Consider the following 20891-nt stretch of genomic DNA (forward strand, 5'->3'; position numbering starts at 1 on the left):
GAGAGGTCCTCTCACTGACTTAAGCAGAATCAAAGTCTTTAGCAAGAAAATGGACTCATGGTATTTGGTATTTGCCAACTTTTTATTGCTGGGCCAAAATGACCATTTTTTTAACATKCAGCAGACAGGATTCATGCAGTACATCTGTATATTACACTGCACGATCTGATTTTAATTGGATATTTTTATAAGCTTTAAGTAAATGATAACTTATTCCTTATAGTTAGTACTGCTGAAGCACATTATTGAATTATTTATTTCATACATTTTCGCTCAGTGTATTTGGATGCCTGCAGACCAACCTTATTTTGGTTTTTGAAACTTCCTTATAAATAGTGGTAGTTTTTAAATATTTGCCAAAAAATGAGGTCACCCTCCTTCTTCCCCTGGGAGGAGRGAAGAAAAATCCCATGTGCCTCTCCGATCGGTAGGAAGTTGATTTGCAAAACAGATGCTGCGTACAAGCAATTGAGTTGAAGTTGCTAGAAATATGTATATTCCACCCAACATCTGCAGATCTCGAGATGTATTCATTATCCTTCCAGAATTTAGATTGTAATTACGGCTCCTTTATTTAAGTTTCCATGGTGACGTGGGAAATGTTTCCCTCTTGTCCTTTTCTAATCAGGACACTTGTATATCTGAATGGGGAGCGTTCTTCTCTCCCCTGGGTGAAGTTAGTTGGATTAACATGGAGATATTAACGTGACGTGGAGCCGTCTGCTCCTCAGACAGGGATTCAGCAGCGGGCGGATCGAGCATTCCTGCAGATTCCCTGGTGCTGCTGTTTAATTAGCCTGCATGTTTCCAAATGTGGGGAGGAAATAGCATCCAGTGTCGTAACAAGGGATGCTGTCACGCTTTGGGGACTTGCAAAGTTGAAGTCAAAGTCAAGAGCCCATATTAAATCTAACTGGGTCCAGCTCTTCCCCTTCACCCGGGCAAGTTTCCATAGGTGAATTCAATAGATGGGGCAGAGACATAATRTGGCTTAAACTTTGATTCAGTGTGAATCAATGTTATCTTATGTGTAAAATGCTTCTGAGCATCATGGAAATGGAGGACAAAGCAGCAATAGCCCCATCTCAGTTAAAGGCTGCCAGTGAATTACTAATTTTAGGTGTATGCTACGTTTAATTTACAAAAGAGTCCCCATGGTGGAAATGCAAGCAGAGCTGGCACTGGGATCTCTCTGCTCTCCTGCACCACTTACTTTTAAATGAGTCTAATGAGGTATTTCTCAGTGAGGTGTGCAAAAAAAGGTGAGATTTTCACATGCACTCAGASAATCAAAAGGAAACTGGTGCTGGGGGAGCACAGGCTGCAAATCCTGCTCCCGCCATGTGTTGCAGAGCAGGTGGGTTTGGAAGTTACTGTAGGAACTGCAACACTTGGCTTTTTTTCCTCATGCTTTCAGTCAAGGAGATCCTTGATTTGGTCTTGGTGTACGTTTAACTTGGTGCATCTCAGGAGCAGCTGTGCAGCTCCAGAGCCCTTCTGGTGTCTGCTCCCCACATGGCTGCAATGCTAAAAAAGCTCCAAACGAACCCCTGATTCCCAGAAGACAGCAAATTGGCCAGATTTTTTTTCCAAACAGCTCCTCTAACTTCCAATTATGGTCTGAATTTTTCAGCAGTGGTGAAATAGGCCATATTGACTGTCCCAAAAAAGGGCCTTGCTCTTGGTTGCAGGGATTTTCTTGCYGGTTGCCTGGAGAGCATTTGTCCACAAGCTTTCCCACAAGGCTGGAGACGCAGAGCTCTTGGGATATTTCTTTTTATAACCACATCTCCATACTGTGTTAATGCACATTTATTTAAATACACAGCCTCATGTACATGCATGCAAGATATTAATGTTGCAGATCGTTTTTAGAAAACGGTGAAAGACATGTCTCGTTTCCTAAAGATGATATTTTACTTGGGATTTTTGGCATGCTGTTTGAATGAAAAGTTTGTGTAAATTGGAATAATTCTTATTTTCTGTCTTACATACCTAGAGTACATCTACATGTAAATAAAACCTATTGGCATTTGGTGACCATTTAAGTTAATTCTGTGGATGTTGCATGGGCTGCAAGTAGTGAATTGGCAACACAGCTGGCTGAAAAGGACTCCCTGATTTTATGCGTTTAGATTAGAGCACATGTAGGCCATTGTGTGGTTATATAGCCTGAAATAATTTTTATTTAAAGTAATTTTAAACCTTTTATTTTTATGGCTTGTATAAAAGTAATCAGTTTTTATGATAGGCGGCCACTGACCGGTACAAACTAATCTCTAAAAAATCTTTGTCTTCTTCTATCAGTGTAGAAGCATTTATCTCTTTTCTCCATCTGAAATTATTTTTTTAGAAGGAACAACAGGCTTATTGTTAAAATGTGCCAAGCGAGACCCGAATGCCAAGTTGATGAGCATGGCAATGCAGAAGTCACCTTCTGCTGGAGAGAGTGTCCTGACAACCCTCTTGCTCTGTTCTTTAATTTGCTTTGTCTTAGCTAAGGTAGTCATTTTATAAATGGTTCCCTAAGTATATTTTGTCTTATTTTGTGGTTTTCCACTCTCTCAAAATCTCTGAACAGATGACATGCAGAATTGGGCGAGGTTTGGTAATATGTAGCTGATGATAATGCCATATGATGTCTACAGRCCTTCCAGAGGTTTGAAGAAGCAGGTGATCCTCAGCTTCCTTCTCTGGTTTGTCCCAATTCCTGTGTTTTCTCCTCAAAAGCTCCCGGGGAGAGCTGCAAGGGTGCCATGTTACCTGCCTGCTCAGCCAAGACTCACAGATGTCTAAAGCCTGAGCTGTGTTTTTCTCCCAGCAAACAGTTACGGGGAGGATGAAGAATTGACAACCTCTTCGGACAGCGACGATGAGGTGAGGAAGCACTTTGAGATCTCTGTGTCCCGTCCACAAAAATCGGTGCCAGCGGCCGTGGAGCATAGAGCCAAATTCAGCCGCTTGCCCTGCAGCCACGAGGAGTACAGTACAGAGGCATCTGAATGTGAAGGTATTGCTTGCAAAAATGAGATTGAAGAACTTGCTGCGTTGTTTTGTTGCCCTCCACCTGGAAAAGGATCCTTTGTTATGGAGAACAAGTCCTGAATCTTGTTTTGCCTCTTGCTAAACTTGGTTCCCTAAGTCATTACCTGCAGCTAATTTCTAAAATACTTGTGGAGGAAGAGTCTAGATCCAAGCCCTGCTGAAGTCCATGGAGGTCATTCCATGAACTGTACATTGATTTCAGATTTTGACTGCTAATTTGGAGGGTTTTTCATGGATTTTATTGGCAATTTTGCCTGAATAAGACTGCAGGACTTGGTTCTGATAGTTTTAAATGATATTACTTCATTTCTTTAGCAAGACTTTTAGCAGAAGCTGAATGTCTCCTTTTATAGCAACTTTGCAAACACAAGGTGAACAGTGAATGAATTATGCTGTATCATTTACCAGCACATATGCCAAATGTCAGGCAATGACAGAAACTAAAAATTTATGCACATAAGGGAAGAATTTTATGATCTTCTATAGACTAATGTAATGACTCTTTTATACAAACAAAGATGAAATGCTTTTAAAAATGTAGCTACTTAGAAAATTGGCCTGAATGGATTCTAAAATCTAGAAAAATTCATTAGAGGAAGAATCATGAAAGTGCCTTTTGTTTTTCGTTCCATAAACTGTTTTAATTTTGAAATACAGTTGTTTGATTTTAATGCTCCCTTTTATTAATGTGATCATTTTGAGTTACGGCTCTCTGTTGAACTGTTCTTCTCTCACAGCATGGTGCAGAGTTGCTCTTACTTTTTATTTCAGAGGTAACATTGATATAACATTAGCTATTCAGAAGCTAGATGAGACCAGAAGTTGAAGCCTGCTTTCACTGATGGTATTTGGTTTTCTGCACCAAAGATTGGCTTCATTGGGCTCAAGGTTAGACCCTTCATTACAAATATGTCTATAAAAGCAAATCTGTAGGTATATCAGTTGTCCTTCAAACCAAAAGAGTCTGAGGACCATTGAACTGCTCTTACCAGGTGTATTATGATGGTTGCACCTACTCACAGCTCCTGACATGGATGTCTGTTTAGTCAAAAAGCACAGTGGATAATTCCCAAATAACCCTCACATCTTGCCAACCCTCACAGCTCAGAGAACTTCATATAGATGCCAGTCCCTGGCAAGTGCTATGAACAGCAAAGTAGAAAGGTTCATGAGTGCAAAGCTGTGATTGATCCTCAGTGCATCAAACACTGCTTCAGCTGAGCAGATCCCTCAGGACTTCTTGCGGGGGAGGTTGAAAGATCTTCTGAAAGTGCTGAGGCCAGACTGAGATCAATGCACTTTCACCAACTTCAGCCTCTGCCTGAACTCTTATGGACTTGTCCTCTCTTAACAGACATTTTACTTATATATTTGGAGAACAAATGATCTACAACAAACTTAGAGATACAACAAATTGGACATCTCAGAGAGCCTTTGATATCTTCTCCGTTATTCAACTTGACATGCTGCGAAGTCTCCTCACATCATCACCTTGCACAAGACTTTTGTTGGCCCTCTRTTTCTGCTATCCATGTCATGGGACTCTGCACCTTAACTTTTCACTTGTGGAAAAAATCTTTTAGATCTTTTTAGATGCTGGAAAGAGGAGTGTGCGTCACAGGAAGGAAATGCTTGGAGGATGCTCTGGGGAGCTGAATGGGTGGGATGGCAGCTCTGCCACAGCCTGTCTGCAAATCACCCAGCTAATAAAGAGCCTATTTTAGTTCTGGAAACATGGAGTCTTCTCATGCTATTACACAGCGTGTGGTAAATTAAACAATCTTGCCTTGATTGCATGATGTCACTTAAAATTTAAGATCCTTTTTCTCTTTAACCCCTAAAATTTACAAGCCATTTTTGTTTAGATTTATTGTAATTAGATAATGGTTTTGCTCCTAGGAGGCTCTTTGAGGAAGTTTGCTTAGCACTTTTTATTGGCCTAATCACAAAATAACCCGGAGCAGGAACGCTGCTCACTGCCCGCTCTTCGACTTGTTTGGTTGTGTCAGTGAGCAGCTGGTGCCAGAGCACTGAAGAGTGGTTTGAAAGCAGAGCTATAGCAAGGGCAAAGCAAGAGAATTACTGTTGTATGAGGGCTAACATCCCTCATTTCCATTACCCTGTGTTCCTGCTGCTTTTCCTGGCTTTTGGGAAGAGGGACTTGCTGGAAGCTWGTAAGATTTCATGTCAAGAAGTACCCCATCCAACCAGAAATCTTTCCTCCTTGAAAGAGGAATTGAAGAGGTATTCAAATAAGCTCTTAATTTTCCACATGTATATTGAGGTAGAGTCTGGAAGTAGGAATCAGTTTTCCTTCCTTTTGGAAAATCACATTCACTTTCTTGTTAAAGCCCCTTGATTCTCTGCAGTCCTTAGAGCAGACATCCCCCGGTCAGTGCAAGGTACTTGTGTTAAGCAAGAAACCTCTGAGTGTTGCTACTCAATGAACTGTGCAGTGTTAATGTAGCTAGACCCTACTAGGCTTCATCTTTTGACTTTGTGGTACCTCCAAATTATTGACAAGACCTCTCAGTGTTTGTTTCTTTAGGACCTAGTAATGTTTAAGATGCTTTAAAGTCGGAGCTTGTTCATCACTGAAAAAGAAAGATAATTTGGGTTAACCAGGCCATTTGCTTGCCAGTGTGAGTGAGAGGGCTATTTTCCAGCCTAATTTTCAATGTTGAATATGCTGAAACTTTCCCGTATCTTTGGAGAGATGCTTCATTAGCCCAGGACCTGCGAGAAGTCTGTGCCCTGATGCTGCAAGTGAGATTCATCCTTTCATAGAAGTCACAGTTTCTTCCTAGCAATTCATCAATCTTGAAAACAAACTTCCCTGATTTATCGATAATTTGCATTCCTTAGTGTTCCCATTGCCTGCTTCTTGGTGTGACACAGCAAAAACAAAATCGGGGCGGTGCAGGAATGAAAAAATACTCTTTTTAGTGCATGGTGCTTTCTGTCCTTAAGTCTGAACTTGGCTGCTCTTGCTCTGTGGGGTCTCCGGACTAATTACAGTTCAGATATTTAGCTAATGCCGTTTCTGCATGTGCCTGATACTGTGCTGTTTATTCTTGTCAGTTATTCATAAGACAGTTGACATTTTCTTCCTTAAAGTGCTCTCAGGTAAATTATAGGCTTTTAATGCTATGACCTTTTCCCTTACATGAAGCACTTCTGCTTTGACTGGTTTTTTTTTCCTTTTTTTTCTTTTTCTTTTTTTTTTTTAATGTGACTGTAGTGCTAGAATGCATGTAATTGGAGAGGTATAGTTGTCTTTGTCTGTATAGTTGAGCCATTACCTGTAATGATTCTCTAATGTGCGCATTTATAAGTGATTATCACTTACCAAACTGCCTTAAATTTAAAGGAAAAAACTGTTTTACTAAATGGTCTTGGTGAATCACTTTTTCCGTTCCTTTCCCTATATATCATATTTGCTTTCCGAACACATTCATTTTGTGCCTGAGTCTTAGGGAAATGGCTTGCTCTATTAATATATTTCTGGAGTTTTCCCCTTTTAAATAGCCTTTTATGGCTTTAATGCAGTTTTTGAAAATTCCTCTCTTATTGATCTAGATATTATCCCAGCAGGAGTCAAAACCACAAGACAATTGCATGAGGATCATTTCTTACTACAGTAGCTTTTTATTCTGAAAGCCTGCTGCGTGGTGTGTGCTTTGATGGATGACCCACTGTTTAAAATGTATATTAGACATTGCCTTGCTAATTAAATGCCTTAAGGAGAGCCTGTACCCATTCAGTCTCCGTAAATATATATACTTGGATGTTCCATTATTTTATTTCTTGCTTGTGTTCTTGTGTTTATGTATGTCTCTTTTTTGACTCTTCAGAGTTACTCGATAGAGAGCAAGAGCAAAAATAAATTACTTTCTACCCTCACTCAAGAGTTTCAGCTCAGGGCAGTGGGGTGGGATGGGGCTTCTCAGTTTCAGAGTTGGGTCTACCAAATGCAAGGTGGAAGAGGTGCTTTTTCTTAACATTTTAGACCTGAGAAGAGCACTCACTTAGAAACTGAGAAATCCCAGTTCACATCCTCCTTTTCTAAAAGACATCTGCTGTGTCTTGCAGCACAGGGAGTTGTCTCTGATTTTTCTCTTGAAGTTCCCGTCCTTGAGACATTTTCTTGGGAGGTGAGACCTTTCCTGAGAGGAGGGAAGAGGCAGGCTGCTGGTGCTTCTCTTCATCCCTGAATTTAAAAACATTTATATTGAATTTAAAGAGCAGCCAGGGAGAGAGGCAGAGACTTCTGCCCATCTTGTCAAATGGCACCCAACTTGGTTGCATAATGCAATTCCTTGCATTATTTTTATTGAGCAGATATGAATCAGAAGCAGTATGTTTGCTTAACAAACTAATTCTTTTCTATTACATGCAGTCTCTTTTGTTTGTTTTTGTTGTTGTTGAAGTTTTGGATTGATAGCCAACTTTTAAAAACAGAATGTTTTATAACAGTATCCTTGTTGAGAGCAAACTTTTCAATCCCCAAATGAAGGAAACCACTCACTATCATTACTTTCGCCAGCTGCCTGGGAACATGACTTATTTTATAGCTGCTCCTTGCCTGCTTGAAAGTGCTGGAGGCAGAATCGGGTTCTTTTGTGCCTAAAGCAACACCTGTCATCAGATTCATTAGACGTCACAAGATCTCTCTTTTCTTCCTGAAGTGTTGGCAGAATATTCCTGCCCTTTCCTCCTCTTCCTCCTCGATAAAAGGAAGACATCAGGCCTATATGTGCTGTGTTTTTCTGTGATTTTTCTGATCTGTACTTTCATGGAAGTGATTGCTTTGGGACCACAAATTAGCTCCAAGGCACTTTGAACATCCCAAACGCTCCTTGATGTTTGTTTGTTTGTTTTATTTATTTATTTATTTTGGTGCATAACATTCTCAAGTAAAAACAGATAGTTTTGCTGTTCAGGACGTGGAGAGTGACAGACAGTCATGTCTATTCCATCCAAACATTGGTTTGTACAAGATGTTACTCACAAGTCCARTGCTGAAAAGCTCGTGAGTAGAAATCTTCCTGCCACACACACTATGTAAGAAGGTAAAAACAAGCAGAGAAAAAGAAACACTTGGGGAGAGGGGAGAGGAAGAATTCCTTCTAATCCTTCTGAAATTATTTTCTTGCTGGAAATTATTAGATTTGGATGGACTAAGCCAGCTGAGTTGCCAAGACAACCTGTCGTATCACGAAGATGACCGTACATCTGCTGATTTGAGAACAGCAACCGAGAGCAGGGGCTCTGGGCAGCACAGAAGACTTAGGATGGAGCCTAGCCTTGCTGCTGGCATTAGCCAGCCGGCCACGGACGCACGCTTGGACACGGCGTTTGCCAGCCAGAGGTTTGAAGGAAATGATGCTACGGACAGCTCATCGGCTTGGAGCCCTGAGGTACGCTGAGTTGTTGCACCCGGGAGCTCTGTTCTTGAGGGGAAGAGGAAGGGGGCCTGAAGCTCCAGCTCTTGGGAAGAAATGAAGTGAAAAAATGATCTGCACAGCGCAAGATAATGGCACTCCTGTGTGCATGAGTGCACACACCTCCCTTCCCTCTTATGTTTTTACCTCTGATTACTGATACTTGTTTGGGAAAGCTGCTTTATCCTCTGATTTCTGACTGCACTCTCTGCTCTGAATTGGAACCATTTGCTGCCTGACAGCGTTTGCTATCAGTTACCAACAAACGTCCCTCAAGGCRCTGCAGGGGCACGGGGCAGGCTGTGCATCCCCCTGCAGCCAGGGAGGTGCTGTGGGATCACTGGGTCACGTCTGTGCCTCTTTTTTCCAGATAATTTCTGTTGTTCAGACAACAGGAATTATCTGGAAAGCTGGAGGCAACTGCTGGGGCGTGTCTGTGACTTAACCACGTGGCCATCACTCTGGTCTCCTTTAACATGAGGCATATTTTTGAAGGTGGATGGGGTCTGAGGTTGGAGCATCTCTGTTCTCCATTCGTTAGCTCTCTGCTTTTATTCTGAAACCTCAGGAAACCATTACAGATTTTAAGATGCCTTAAGTGTCTGATGATTTAGCATTCCCTTTTTCCATCCTATTCTTTCTGTGTGATATGTCCAATTTCATTATCATTTTACCACAAGATTTAATTTCTGAAAAAAAATATCAGCCCGCATCACATATATTGAAAGCACAGCACAAAGGTCACATCTTCCCGAGTCACAGGAGACCACTCATCTGCTGTAGAAATGAATACTCCCATACTTGGAGCAGCAGGCTTTGATGGAAACGCTCCTTTCCTCGGAGCACGTTGCTCTGAGCCAAGTAAGTAGATGTCAAGCAACTCCTTAGCTCGTATGAGCCAGCCCTAAGGGTCATTTTGAACAGCATTTTGCCTTGCTGTACAAACCAGTCCCCACAGGTACTCCAGGACACACTGAAACACAGTGCGGAGGTGATCCTTCCCTCCGTGACACGCTGTTTGTTGACCTGCCTGAGGCTCCTTTCTCCTTCCCTGTGTTCGCTGGGCATGGCACGTGGCTGCTGCACAGTCTCAAGCGTCCTCTGCTTGCACGTCTCTGGAGGATGTCTCTCCTTTTGCTCCTGCCAACAATGGGTATTGCATCAGGGGGCAGATCTGCCCAAACCCCAGTTTATCTACTACAAGTAGCTTCTCGTCCAAAGGTATTGTGTGGATTAATGAAAGACTTTTTATTGCGGGAACTAAATGTTCTGACATGCCAGAAATGTCCATGTGCTATTATGCTCCATTCAAAAGACCTCTCTTTAGAGACAAAAATGGTAATTTTATGCCCCTGCAGTGGAACTGCAAGTACCATTTCGAGCCCAGTCCATAATTAGCTACTCTCCCAGGTGTCCCAGGACTCATTTTACCTTGTGAAAAAGATGTTGGCTCTGTCCTGAATGACTGGATTAGACATACAGTATCCATCAGTATACTTGGCTTGACGTAACAGCAACACTGCTAGGAAAAGGGAAGGAAATGAAATCAAATGGAAGCATCCAAGCCCCACGCTTCCCGTGGCAACGAGTTTGTTTGAATAGCTGGTTCATTCACAAAGAGTTTGCAGCCCCAGCTGAGCTCAGAAAGACAACRGGAATTCTGGCGGTGGTTTCAATAGAGAAGACCAAGCGTCTGTAAGTGCCATGTGCTGGAAACCTGAGCAGCAGCGAGTTTCTCCCTGGATGGGAGCTCAGTTCTCCCTGAAAGGGCCAACCCTGGCATCTGGAAGGTGGCTGCCCAAGGAAGGGTCACTGCCGTAGAGTTTAACATTTCTCTTTTGCTCCCTTTTTTCACGTCTCTGAGGTGGATATGTCCATAGCTATAATAATACAACATGAGATTTGCCAAAATCCAGATACTTTCTAGCTAGCATGTCAAAGACCTGGCCTTCAGTCTTCTCTATGCTCTGCTAGAAGAGGAGATGCTCAGCTCTCCTGGGACATAGAGGTGCCTCTTGGCTCTCGGTACCTATGGGTTTACCATGATGTATAGGATTGCTCGTTCTGCAGCCCAGACATGTAGATGAAAGCCAAGTTATGCTGTGAGCATAACTCACAGCATAACTCTCCCTGCTTCAGTAGCAACTCTYCAGTGGGCCTCGCTTCTGTCTCCTCAATAGCAAATGCACAGGTGAAAGTGGGGAGCGATGAACATGTGGAGGGAGACATGAATCAAGTGTAATCCCATTACGTTTCCTCCTTAAATATTACTTCAGCAACCCAACAAAAATAACTTGACAGCTACACAGCATCACTTACATTTGCATAACTTCATGCTCTCTCCAGGCAGCCTGGCCTGCCTTGCATTTCTGTCTTTGAAGCCTGGTATTCATACAGAAAGTCACTTTTATGGGCAACCAAGTCACTTGGTGCACTACMCAGTAGAGGTGGTTCTTCTCTCTTGGGCCTTCTGCAAGATGTATGGAAGAAGTTCTGCATAATGTTCACACACAGACTCTTGTATTCACGTGCACAATCCCATAAGTATTCCTGTAAATGAGAAGAGCTGGAGCTTTGTGCTTAAGGGTAGGTGAATGGGAACAACTGAAAAATAGACCAACAGGAGGCAGGTATGGATTTTAAGCCTTACCTAGCATCTTATTTGAGACATAGGCTACCTTAGATACTTCTCAGGGTTACTCTATCAGAATCCCTATTACAGCTCATTATCTATGCTCTAAACAATAAGATTGCTGTGTTGAAAAGACACGTTACTTGAAATGCAAAAGAAGATAAATGTTTGAGGAGGAGGGTGACTCAGACTGCTAGTGACAGGCCTTAATTCACCTTCTGCCTATTAACTGAAAATCTTTCCCTAGTACAGTGTATACTCATGTTTAAATACAAATCATTGATCACTATAGCAACCCCTTTATCACATGAAGCACATTCTTGCTCTGAGATAAAAAGCACTTTTGAACAGAAGTGCGCACGCCCACTCATCGAAAGGTAAGGTGAGCATCCATGGGGTTTGTCTTGTTTTATCAAGAATTTGGTTTAAAAAGTAGGTAAAGGATTGTGTGTGAATAGGTTTTGCATCTGTTTTCGTTGTATATTTTGAAATTTTATTCCGAGTGTATTAGTATCCCAGCTAAACAGAAGGAACAGATGCATCTCTTGAGAGATTTAGAGAGGGAAAAAGGAATCAATTTATATTTKATCAGACTGTTTTTCTCCATTATTGTTGCTTTAACTATGGGGAAAAATATTGAGTTGTAGGGTAGCATTTAGAAATRGAATTTCCATTCTGCAAGCAATTCTGACATGATTTCTGCCCCTCATCAAACTGAACATAGTGCTGAAATTTGCCAGTTCCCTAACAAAACAAGACATCCAAAGAGTTACCACATTTGACTAGGTTTCAAAGAATGTAAATAATTCCCTCAATTTCATTGGGGGGAAAAAAMGTCCAATATATATCCAAAGTAATAGTTTTAAGTCCATTATTGTAACAAGATCACAAAAAAATTTAATAACCCCTCAAAACTGATATAAATGAAGTTAAAAAGAATAAGATATTTTTGTTTTAGGTTTTCCTTATGTAGAATTTTTGCCAAATTATCAATCTCGTGCAAAACATTTAAATGTTGGTGAAACTTTTTGTTAGAAACATTTCAACAAGTGCTGTTRCTTAGTAGACTGTATGGGAAACATTACAGAAAATCAGGCAATTAACAAGCATCAGCCTCTCTAGAAACAGTGGAATCCTTGCTTTGCAGAGCAGCTTCCTACACTTGCAAGCACAAGTGAGAACAGCATTTTTTTTTTTTTTTAGCAGAGTTTGGACCACAAAGGGCAGCTGAACTCCAGTGTAGGTTTTTACCTCCAGAAGGTTATTTCTTCTTCTTTCTCCTTCCAGGAACGAGATGGAATGAACAGTTTGCTGGTTCATCGCAGTGCCCATGAGCCCATCTGCAAATGTGGTGATCTAGATGTCACCTTCAATTATAAGGCCTCAAGTCAGAAGCTGGTGGTGACTGTCCTGGAGGCCAGGGATATCCCAGACAAAGACCGCAGTGGTGTGAACACCTGGCAAGTGCACATGGTCTTGATGCCCAGCAAGAAGCAGAGGGGTAAGACAAGTGTTCAGAGAGGACCTATCCCCATATTCAAGGATAAAATTACCTTCAGTAAGCTGGAGCCGGAGGAGCTTAGCAGCCATGCAGTCCGCTTCCGCCTCTATGCCGTGCACAAGATGGTTGGGGAGAAGATGATGGGAGAGCAGTTGTTCTACCTGAGCAACATCAGCCAGGAGGAGGAAGTGAAGGTGACGTTGGTCTTGGAGCCAAGGAGCAATCTGAGTGTAAGTGTAATGAAAGAGACGTGGAGTCCTTGAAGTTGTGTGCTTGGTGAGCAAAGACCATCTGAGTCTAACTTCATTTGAGGCTGTTAGGCTGCAACTCATCTGTCTTTCACATACTATGACAGAAATTATCTGAAATAAGATGAAGCACAGGTTGTGTCTACCCTACACAAAGCTGTACCTTGTTAATGGTGGCTTAGGTAGTAAGCTTGTAATTACACACACAGCTCATCAAATGATGTGGCAAGCAGAATTAGTACCTTGGGTCCCAGAACCATCTATTAAATCTTCATTTCCACACAGGTATTAGTTCCTGTGTACCATGSTGTTTGTGGAGCTGTACAGATCAAGAGCTGCCTTGTTTAGTTTAGTACCAGCCTGTGGATCTCTGCTTCACGCGGTGAAGTATCTTCAGGGCTCAGTTTCCATCTTACAAGAGACACTCAGCAGTGTTATTTTCTGTAGAAGATTGGAGAGGTGAGTCATGTGATGAGGAACCGGCTGTGCTGCCTCGTAGCCTCCCATCCACAGCACAGTTGCATCCAAGTCTGACTACGCCAATCAATTTGTGTAGACAAGCGCTGAGATTATTCACTGCCTATAAGAAGCTCAGTGTGAGGTTTTGTATGCAAAATGAATAAAACATCATACTCTGGGTGGGTAGGGGGTGAGGAGAACATCCTGACAGYGAGGAAAGAAAGCAAAAAARAAGAAAAACCACAGAGTGTGACCAAGAAAAAGAATGTGCTAAGTGCATTCCTCTCGAATATAATTTTCAAGGAGATTTACTCTGCATTTAATGTACTAGGATGTATGCTTATCTTGGAGACTTTGATTTACACTAGTAATAACACRTTAGACAGAGATCCTCGTCTTTAAAGAGAGAGTTCAGAAATGTGTTTTCGTAAAGTGATGCTCTGATTCGCGTTGTGCCCCATCGTAATTCATGCAGCTGACTCTTAGTCATTGTCATCTCTGAAGGCAGATCTTTCCTAACCCAGGCTCCAAGCCATAAATTAAAGGGAGGGTGGTAGCGAGTGTCCTGATGAGACTTTCGGTGCTCTCTCCCCCTGCAGAGTGGAGACTCTCAGCTTAGTCTGTCAGCAATCTCTCACAGCGACAGCGCTTCCTCGACACAGTCCCTGTCGCATGGAGGGGTGCCAGAGCTGCTCGTGGGCTTGGCGTATAATGCCACTACGGGGCGGCTCGCCGTGGAGGTGATCAAAGGCAGCCACTTCCGAAACCTTGCAATTAATAGGCCACCTGGTAAGTACTTGCACTGTTATTAAATAACACCACTGAGTCATTTTTTATTATTATTTATTTTTATTTTTTAATTTTCTACCTCGGGACGTCTCATTACGGATTCCTGATTTGAGTTGCCTTCCAGAGTATCTGATTGAAAATTAAAAACATTGTTTTGAACACATATATCAGGAAATCTAACATTGTAAATGGAGGAAATCATGCAAGGACGACTAACAGGACAGTAATATCTCAATAACTTCTTTATTGCATTTACCTCTAAAACATATGATGGTGGGGAAAACTGCTAGAATACTTCCCTTTTATAGGTGCAGACCCAAAGCACAAGAGATTCTCAGCAGGTTTGTGAGAAGAAAGCAGTTTTTTCAAATGTTTATATGTTAGCATATGACCTGCAGAAGACCTGCCTCATGCCGTAAGGTTTTCCCTGGGAAATACTTGGCTTATTCCCACTTGCTGTCCTGCTGAGCATTGACCTAGTGCTTTGTGCCCTTTGGTGTTCCTGCAGCTGTAAGTTCCTGCAGTCACACAGGAAAAAAATCCAGAGGAAGTAGATTTGAAATTAGTTCTCCTGGGTCCTAGTAGCTGAGTCTTCTTCCTCCAAATGTAGGAGAATAAAAATCAAAAAAGCCTTGCAATAGATGTATTTAATGCTTGAGTTGCTGTTAGTGCTTGGGAAGGATCAGGAACGGATAATATAGATGGAGTCATGCAACCATAGTGCTTTATTGCTGGGTGCCTCCTTTGGTGTGGATGGCAGCTCAGTGTTCAGGTTGTCTTGTCTTTGTGCCCGCTGGCTGCAATCAGCAGCACATGGCAATGGGAGATGAGTCTTTTTTGCTAGCTGGTGCGTTTGTTTAGTGTGATATGATTGCTGTCTTGTCAGGGGTGACTGCCTGTCACAGCTCCTCGCGTTCGCTAGGTTTGACCTCTGCAGCTTGGCAAGTGGTATAATGGCCTGTGCCAGATGCTGTGCTCTTTGGCCTAGGTATAGCAACATTTCAGTATATGGATATGAAAACTTACACATAAATCATTCAACATAAATTTACTACAGGAATCTGTGTGGTCAGCCAGTCCCACAAGAATTAAGGGCAAGTCTTTGTACCAGTCCAAGACAAGACTAAGGGCTGTGTAGCCCGAGCCAATCTGGGCTTAGCCATGACAATTTAGGTTTCCATGTGGATTACTTAACCGTTTGTTCTTGCTTGTGTTTATGTGTTCTGGGCCTGTGGTGAGGATGGGGCTTGGCAGATCAAGCACGTGCACGCAGGTTGGGAGGTTTAGCTGCCTTCACTATACATCTCACTCAACTTCTATAGCTGATGGGCGCACAGGAGGTGCAGTAGTTTTGTTGAAAGAATCTCTCACCCTGCTGAGCATTTTGTATGTTTATTGATGAGAAGAGAGCAGAAACAACATGTGAGGAAAGGAGGCCTTTGAGAGAGTTCTCATTTTAACTGCTATTTGAATGTTCTGTTTTCTGTGTTTGAAGGGTTTCAGATATGTCTAGTTAAACCACTTTGACAGGCTAGGCAAAGTCTGTGTCAGTCACCCAAACCCATAGTCCTCACATTGCTTCGTGTCAGTTCTGTGCTGCTAAGGCTGTTTTGAGTTGATCCTTCCTATCCTTTCTGCAACCAGTCCAACTCCGCTGCCAAACCAGTATGTCTGTGATAGACCATTATTAGGTGAAACACAGGGATTCAACATTTATTTTACAAGGAGGTTCTTAATCTTTCTTTACTTGGACCTCTTGTTTTTCTACATCGTACTTATGAACCTGCAAAATTCCCAGTAGGGTAGTGAGCAGAGGAAAGCCCAGTGAAGCAGGAGCTTGAAACATTGAAAAAGAAGAAAGAGAAGCCAAATGGCACTTGTGTCTGGTGCTGSGGTACAGTTTGGCTGGTAAGTCCTGCACAAGGAAGGGATGCTGTGTGGTCTGTCTGCTACCATCTGAACTGTGCAGATGTTCAATAAGAGCCTGTCACGAGGTGAAAGCTAGAGCTGCTCCCTTCCTTTCTAGAAGGCACGGAGATAGCCCTTGTGTTTTCCTCAATACTTCCAACCTCAGGTTCTGTTGTTTGAGCAGGATGATTTATTTCTTTAAAAGGTATAACAGCGCTTTGGAGCACTGCAGCCCAAAGCCAAACTGCAGCTTGGAGCAGCCATTTATGGAAAGATGGGTGGCAGAAGACCAGGATTTTTTGCTTTACACTCTGTGCCTTGTCCAGGGTCCATTTGACTCCATGCTTGTTGATGGAAGCACGTAGTAGTTACGCTTATGTGGCACCACATAGGCATGGAGCTCAGCATCTCCTGCAGCATGTAGGCTCCCTCCCCAGCCCTCACCTCCTGACACAGGGTTTGCCTCGTGTAGAAGCAAGAGCTGTGCTTGGACATGGGTGATTTAATGTGATAAAAACTGCAGAGGCTAAAACTGCTTTTCTCCAGAAATGCTTTTCTGGAGAAGAAAAGAAAGTTTGGACATGGTGGGATTGTGCATGTGTGAAAGTCGTTTTATTTAGCTATTTAGATGGGTTGCAGAAGGGTGAACTGAGACTGTGAGATATCAAAGTCATTAGTGCTTACTTGTTAAGGGATAGAGTTAGGAAACAGCTGAGCAGTTTACAGAGACTTGAATTTTTCCRGTTTTGTCTTCTCTGTAGCTGTTTTATGTGGAATTTAAGGGTAGTTTTGTCAAAGCCAGGTGCCCAGGAGATGTCTGGGGAATATGCTGCATTATAGGCCTGAGTCTGCAATCCCTGATCACACAAATAGGTCCATTATCACTCAAAGTACTTAAGAGCACTCAAAAGTATGGCTGCAGCATCAGACCGTAAATTATCATTATGTGCCAAAAAGCTTCATGCAGAAAAGCATCTACAGTTTTGTTAAATGAGGGCACCGTAGCTATTTTAGCACTAATGACTTGCRTTCTGTGCACTTAACTCTCTTCAGTTCTTGTGGAAATCATGAACCTGTGCTCGGATTTTATTAGGGTTCATATTCTGTTCTGTGATACCGTCTCTTCTAAGCAGAACAAAACCCAGCGTGTTCATTTAAAAGATGTTTACTCCAAGAAGGTAACAAGAGAAGCCTACAACTCTGTCAGCTACATCTTTAAAAATTTATAACCAATTACGTTCTATTTGCATGATAGTAGTACCTTGAGACTGTGGTTATGCACCAGGAATCATTTGTGCTATTCAGTGTATAAACACACAGCAGAGATGGTCTCTGCCCTGAGGGTGTTTAACCTTCTTCTGCTGCTCTGCTGGGTGCAGCTCTCCAGCCTCTGWTCCACAATCTCCATTCTTCCCCCGTTCATGTTTCTTTTGGGGGTTATGTCTGTGTGTAATGCCATTTGAGAAGGACTATTGGAAAGATATTCCCTCGCCYAAGAAAAGTCCTCCAAGCTTTTCAGCAGCTGCAGAATTAATCGCACATAATAATTACATCCGTACATGATCATTATTATACCAGCAGCATATTAACCCCATTAAACAAATACAATAGCATTAACGGTGAAAAAGACAGGAGGGAGAGAACAGGCGATCAGAACTGCTGTTGCAAATGGGAGAAATTCTTGAAGTAAAACCTTATCTGAAAACAAACAAGTACCTGAGCCAACCATAGCAAGGCCAAGAAGCACAGGAGGCGCTTACATAGAAAAAAAATGTGGTATTGTGGTGTTTGTGCTTGAGAGTCATTAGTGGATTTTATCTTGTCAACATGTTTGTGGGTGAAGAAAAGTTTTATTATCCTTCTTTCATASCTGGAGAACTAAGGCAGAGGTTGATTTGTGTAATTGCCCACATACATACCAGGAAGCTGAATTAAAAAAAAATAATAATAACAATAATAATAACAGCTTTTAACCAGCATAGCTGGCACTGAACAGGGGCCTACAGCTAAACAAGCTTGTTTGAGCTGGTGAAGCTTTTTAATTCATACCTTCATCAGTTATAAAAGGAGAGCCAGGAGCAGGATGAGCTGGGGTGGATTCAGACTGAAGAGCTTGAATCCAGTGGAGATGCTGTAGCAGTTACTCACTGCTGAGTAATTGTCGATGTGCCACAGTGAGCTTKTTAAGGACCGCTTCTCCTTCTGCATCTTTTTATTTCCTGTCCTTGAATGTGCCTTGAATAAACTTAGAATAAGAWAAGTTGAAAAGGTTTTGTTCAAGGTTGTAAAGATGAGGCCAGCTGCAAGGGATGTCACAGTACTGAAATGGAAGCTGAAGTGCAGATAAATGCTTGTGTGGAGGTAGGGATGGAATTAAAACTTAATATGATGGGCTCTGAGCCTATCAAGAGTGAGATGCTAGACTTACAGTAGATATGTTCAGGAAAATGTCCACCCAAGGATCAGCAGCAATAGTAAAAAAAGGCAAATGCAAAATAAGCAATGAACAAAGAACAAAATGAAAAATACCATTGTGTCACTACAAATGTCTATGCATAACGAATACCATAAACACCTCTGGCTTCATCCGTTCAAAGGAAAAATAGGGCAGAATTGGAAAGATGCAGTGAAGAACAACAGAGACAGTGAGGGGCATTGGAACAGCTTCCGTGCAAGCAACAACTAACGGAGTGTGCCTGCTGCCGTGCTGTGACAAAGAGAGGTGGGGAGCATTTCACAGGGGTCTTGGAATCCTAAAGTGGATTGGGAATGATTATTCATCATCATCTAGAACGAAAGGTTGTACAAAAACATACAAAAATGAAAGGTCATAAAATGAAAGTAGGAGGTCGCAGGTTTGCAAGATGAGGAGACAGCTCTTCACGCAGCATGTACTTAAGCTGTCAAGGTCCTCCCTGCAGAACACCAGGGATACTGAAAGCCTTCTTGAGTTCAGTACAGCCTTGAACAAGTTTCTGAAGAAAAATACAGTGAGGTAGACTTACTAAGGCACCTGGTGTTGGTTGCTGCTGGGCTGGCTGGACTGACTTGCTGCAGCTCTTCCCATCGTATGAGACCTGAGATTGATGGGGCTCCTAAAACTGACTCGCAAAGCAATGCACTTTGAGGGAGCGATGGTGAGATTTCTGTGGGAGATGTTCCATGGTAATTGTACATGGAGCAATAAGCTTGCAAATTTCCAGTAATTTTTTCCGGTATTTTTTTCTTATTTCTAAAAGTCTATGAAAAGYGTGTATTTGCAGTGTATAAAGTTGAAGGTATTTCTGAATCAAAGGAGTGTGTTTGAAGCAGAGTATGTGGTGGTGCTTCCCCCATACCATTGCAGGAAACAAGACCCCTCCCCAAATAAGCTGAAAACCAAGCACATGCTCTCAGAGCAGAACTTCACTAATCCCAAATCTTCATCAGAGCTGGCRAGTGCAGATCTGCAGTGACTCTGAAGAAGGGCATTTGCAGGGGCCCTGGTGGCAGGCTGTGTGATAATGCTGTGCTCGTGGACACCGTTATGGTAGGTGAGCAAGGCCGGGCTCAAGCACCCTTTGCATTGTGTGCGGCGGTGCTTCTGTCCCTGTCTCCACGTTAATGCTTTTTGATATGCTCTCAGTTGCCATTTCCAACCCTCTGTGAGACCAGCAGCGAAGCGAGGAGCCCGCTCTGCTTTGTATGAAGGGCTGCAAATGGGTTGCCCTCATTAGAGCACAGACACCTCGTGCATCTGGAGACGCATTCGCATCAGCTTTAGCTGCAGTAAGTGCAGGCTAACGATGGTGCCACGTGTCCCTGGGGCCGGGGGTTCAGTGAGGGCAGCGTGTTGTGGACGCGTGGCAAATGTCCTGGGTGAAGGCAGGTGAGGATATGCTCATAGTTTGCTCCCCAGAGCCCAAGCAGTGCTCCCAGGGAGCAAAGCACTCTGCTGCCTTTGAAATTCGAGCATTGCTGCTCCTTTCTGCTGTGACTCACAAAGTTGCAAAGACTGCCAGGTCCCAGCCTCTGYCTTCCCCACGAGCTGCCAGCCAAGCGAGAGGAGACCCGAGTGGGAGAGACTTGGTGAAATGAGGGGGACAAAGTTGGCTCCACAGGGAAGTGGTAGGCAGCTCCCAGCTTTTAAATAGTAAATCTAGTAGGCCACAAGCTGCCTCTGGCCCAGGTTTTCACAGTGTGGGGCTGAAGACAAAAGTTGGAGTCTAATTCTCCTTAGTGCTGTTCTCTAGATGCACATCTGTGGCTGCAGTTGGCTGTTTTCAACGTATTTTTGAACTGGGCAAGAAAAGTCATGCATTGATTGAGCAACAATCTCCTGGGTCTGAGGTCAGAATAGATAAGGCATCTCTCCACCATGCATTGAATTGTGCTATAAAGAATAAAACAGAGGTCTGGGCCTGGCTTGCCAAGCCGTGCTGCTCTTTATTATGCAGGCTGGGAGTGCGGGCCCACCAGCTCGGTGAAATTAAGCTGTAGGCCCAAGGCTGTGTTTTATTGCAGGTCTTATTAGGCTGGATCGCAACACACTGACATGGTTGTATTGCTTTTGGAAATGAGTTCGCTGGCCTCGAGTGAGAGCCTGGAAGTCCTTAGCACTGCCTTGTACCCTGCAGGCCCCAAGCCAAGAGGTCAGGAGGCTTTGGTGGTTTGTTTCCTCTCTAAATATAAAATCGAGCAGGGGGCTGGACACTTTTGTATTGCTGTGTTTTTATTCAYGGGTCAACTTTATTGATAACTGTGGAGCTCAGGGTAAATGAAAGCAGAACTCACACTATACTCCTTGCTCCAAAAACAGGAACACATAAATTATAGTTGATTATTCCCCCGAGTTGTCATTATGAGTTAGTTCCCTTCGAAGGATG

General features: G+C 42.8%; 1 protein-coding gene across 4 annotated transcripts in view; it reads left to right on the forward strand.

Moving 5' to 3' along the window:
- SYT16 (synaptotagmin 16) overlaps positions 1-20891 on the forward strand; it is a 90715-nt gene that overhangs the window by 63573 nt on the left and 6251 nt on the right. For all 4 annotated transcript variants that reach the window (XM_026053777.1, XM_026053778.1, XM_026053780.1 and 1 more), the window contains 4 exons: positions 2822-3010; positions 8215-8465; positions 12409-12852; positions 13929-14118. In XM_026053777.1, coding sequence (XP_025909562.1) covers positions 2822-3010; positions 8215-8465; positions 12409-12852; positions 13929-14118 — 1074 coding nt within the window. The remainder of the gene's footprint in view (positions 1-2821; positions 3011-8214; positions 8466-12408; positions 12853-13928; positions 14119-20891) is intronic.

This window comes from Nothoprocta perdicaria, unplaced genomic scaffold (genome assembly GCF_003342845.1).
Source record: "Nothoprocta perdicaria isolate Ctin4 unplaced genomic scaffold, notPer1 scaffold_118, whole genome shotgun sequence".
Classification (NCBI taxonomy): domain Eukaryota; kingdom Metazoa; phylum Chordata; class Aves; order Tinamiformes; family Tinamidae; genus Nothoprocta; species Nothoprocta perdicaria.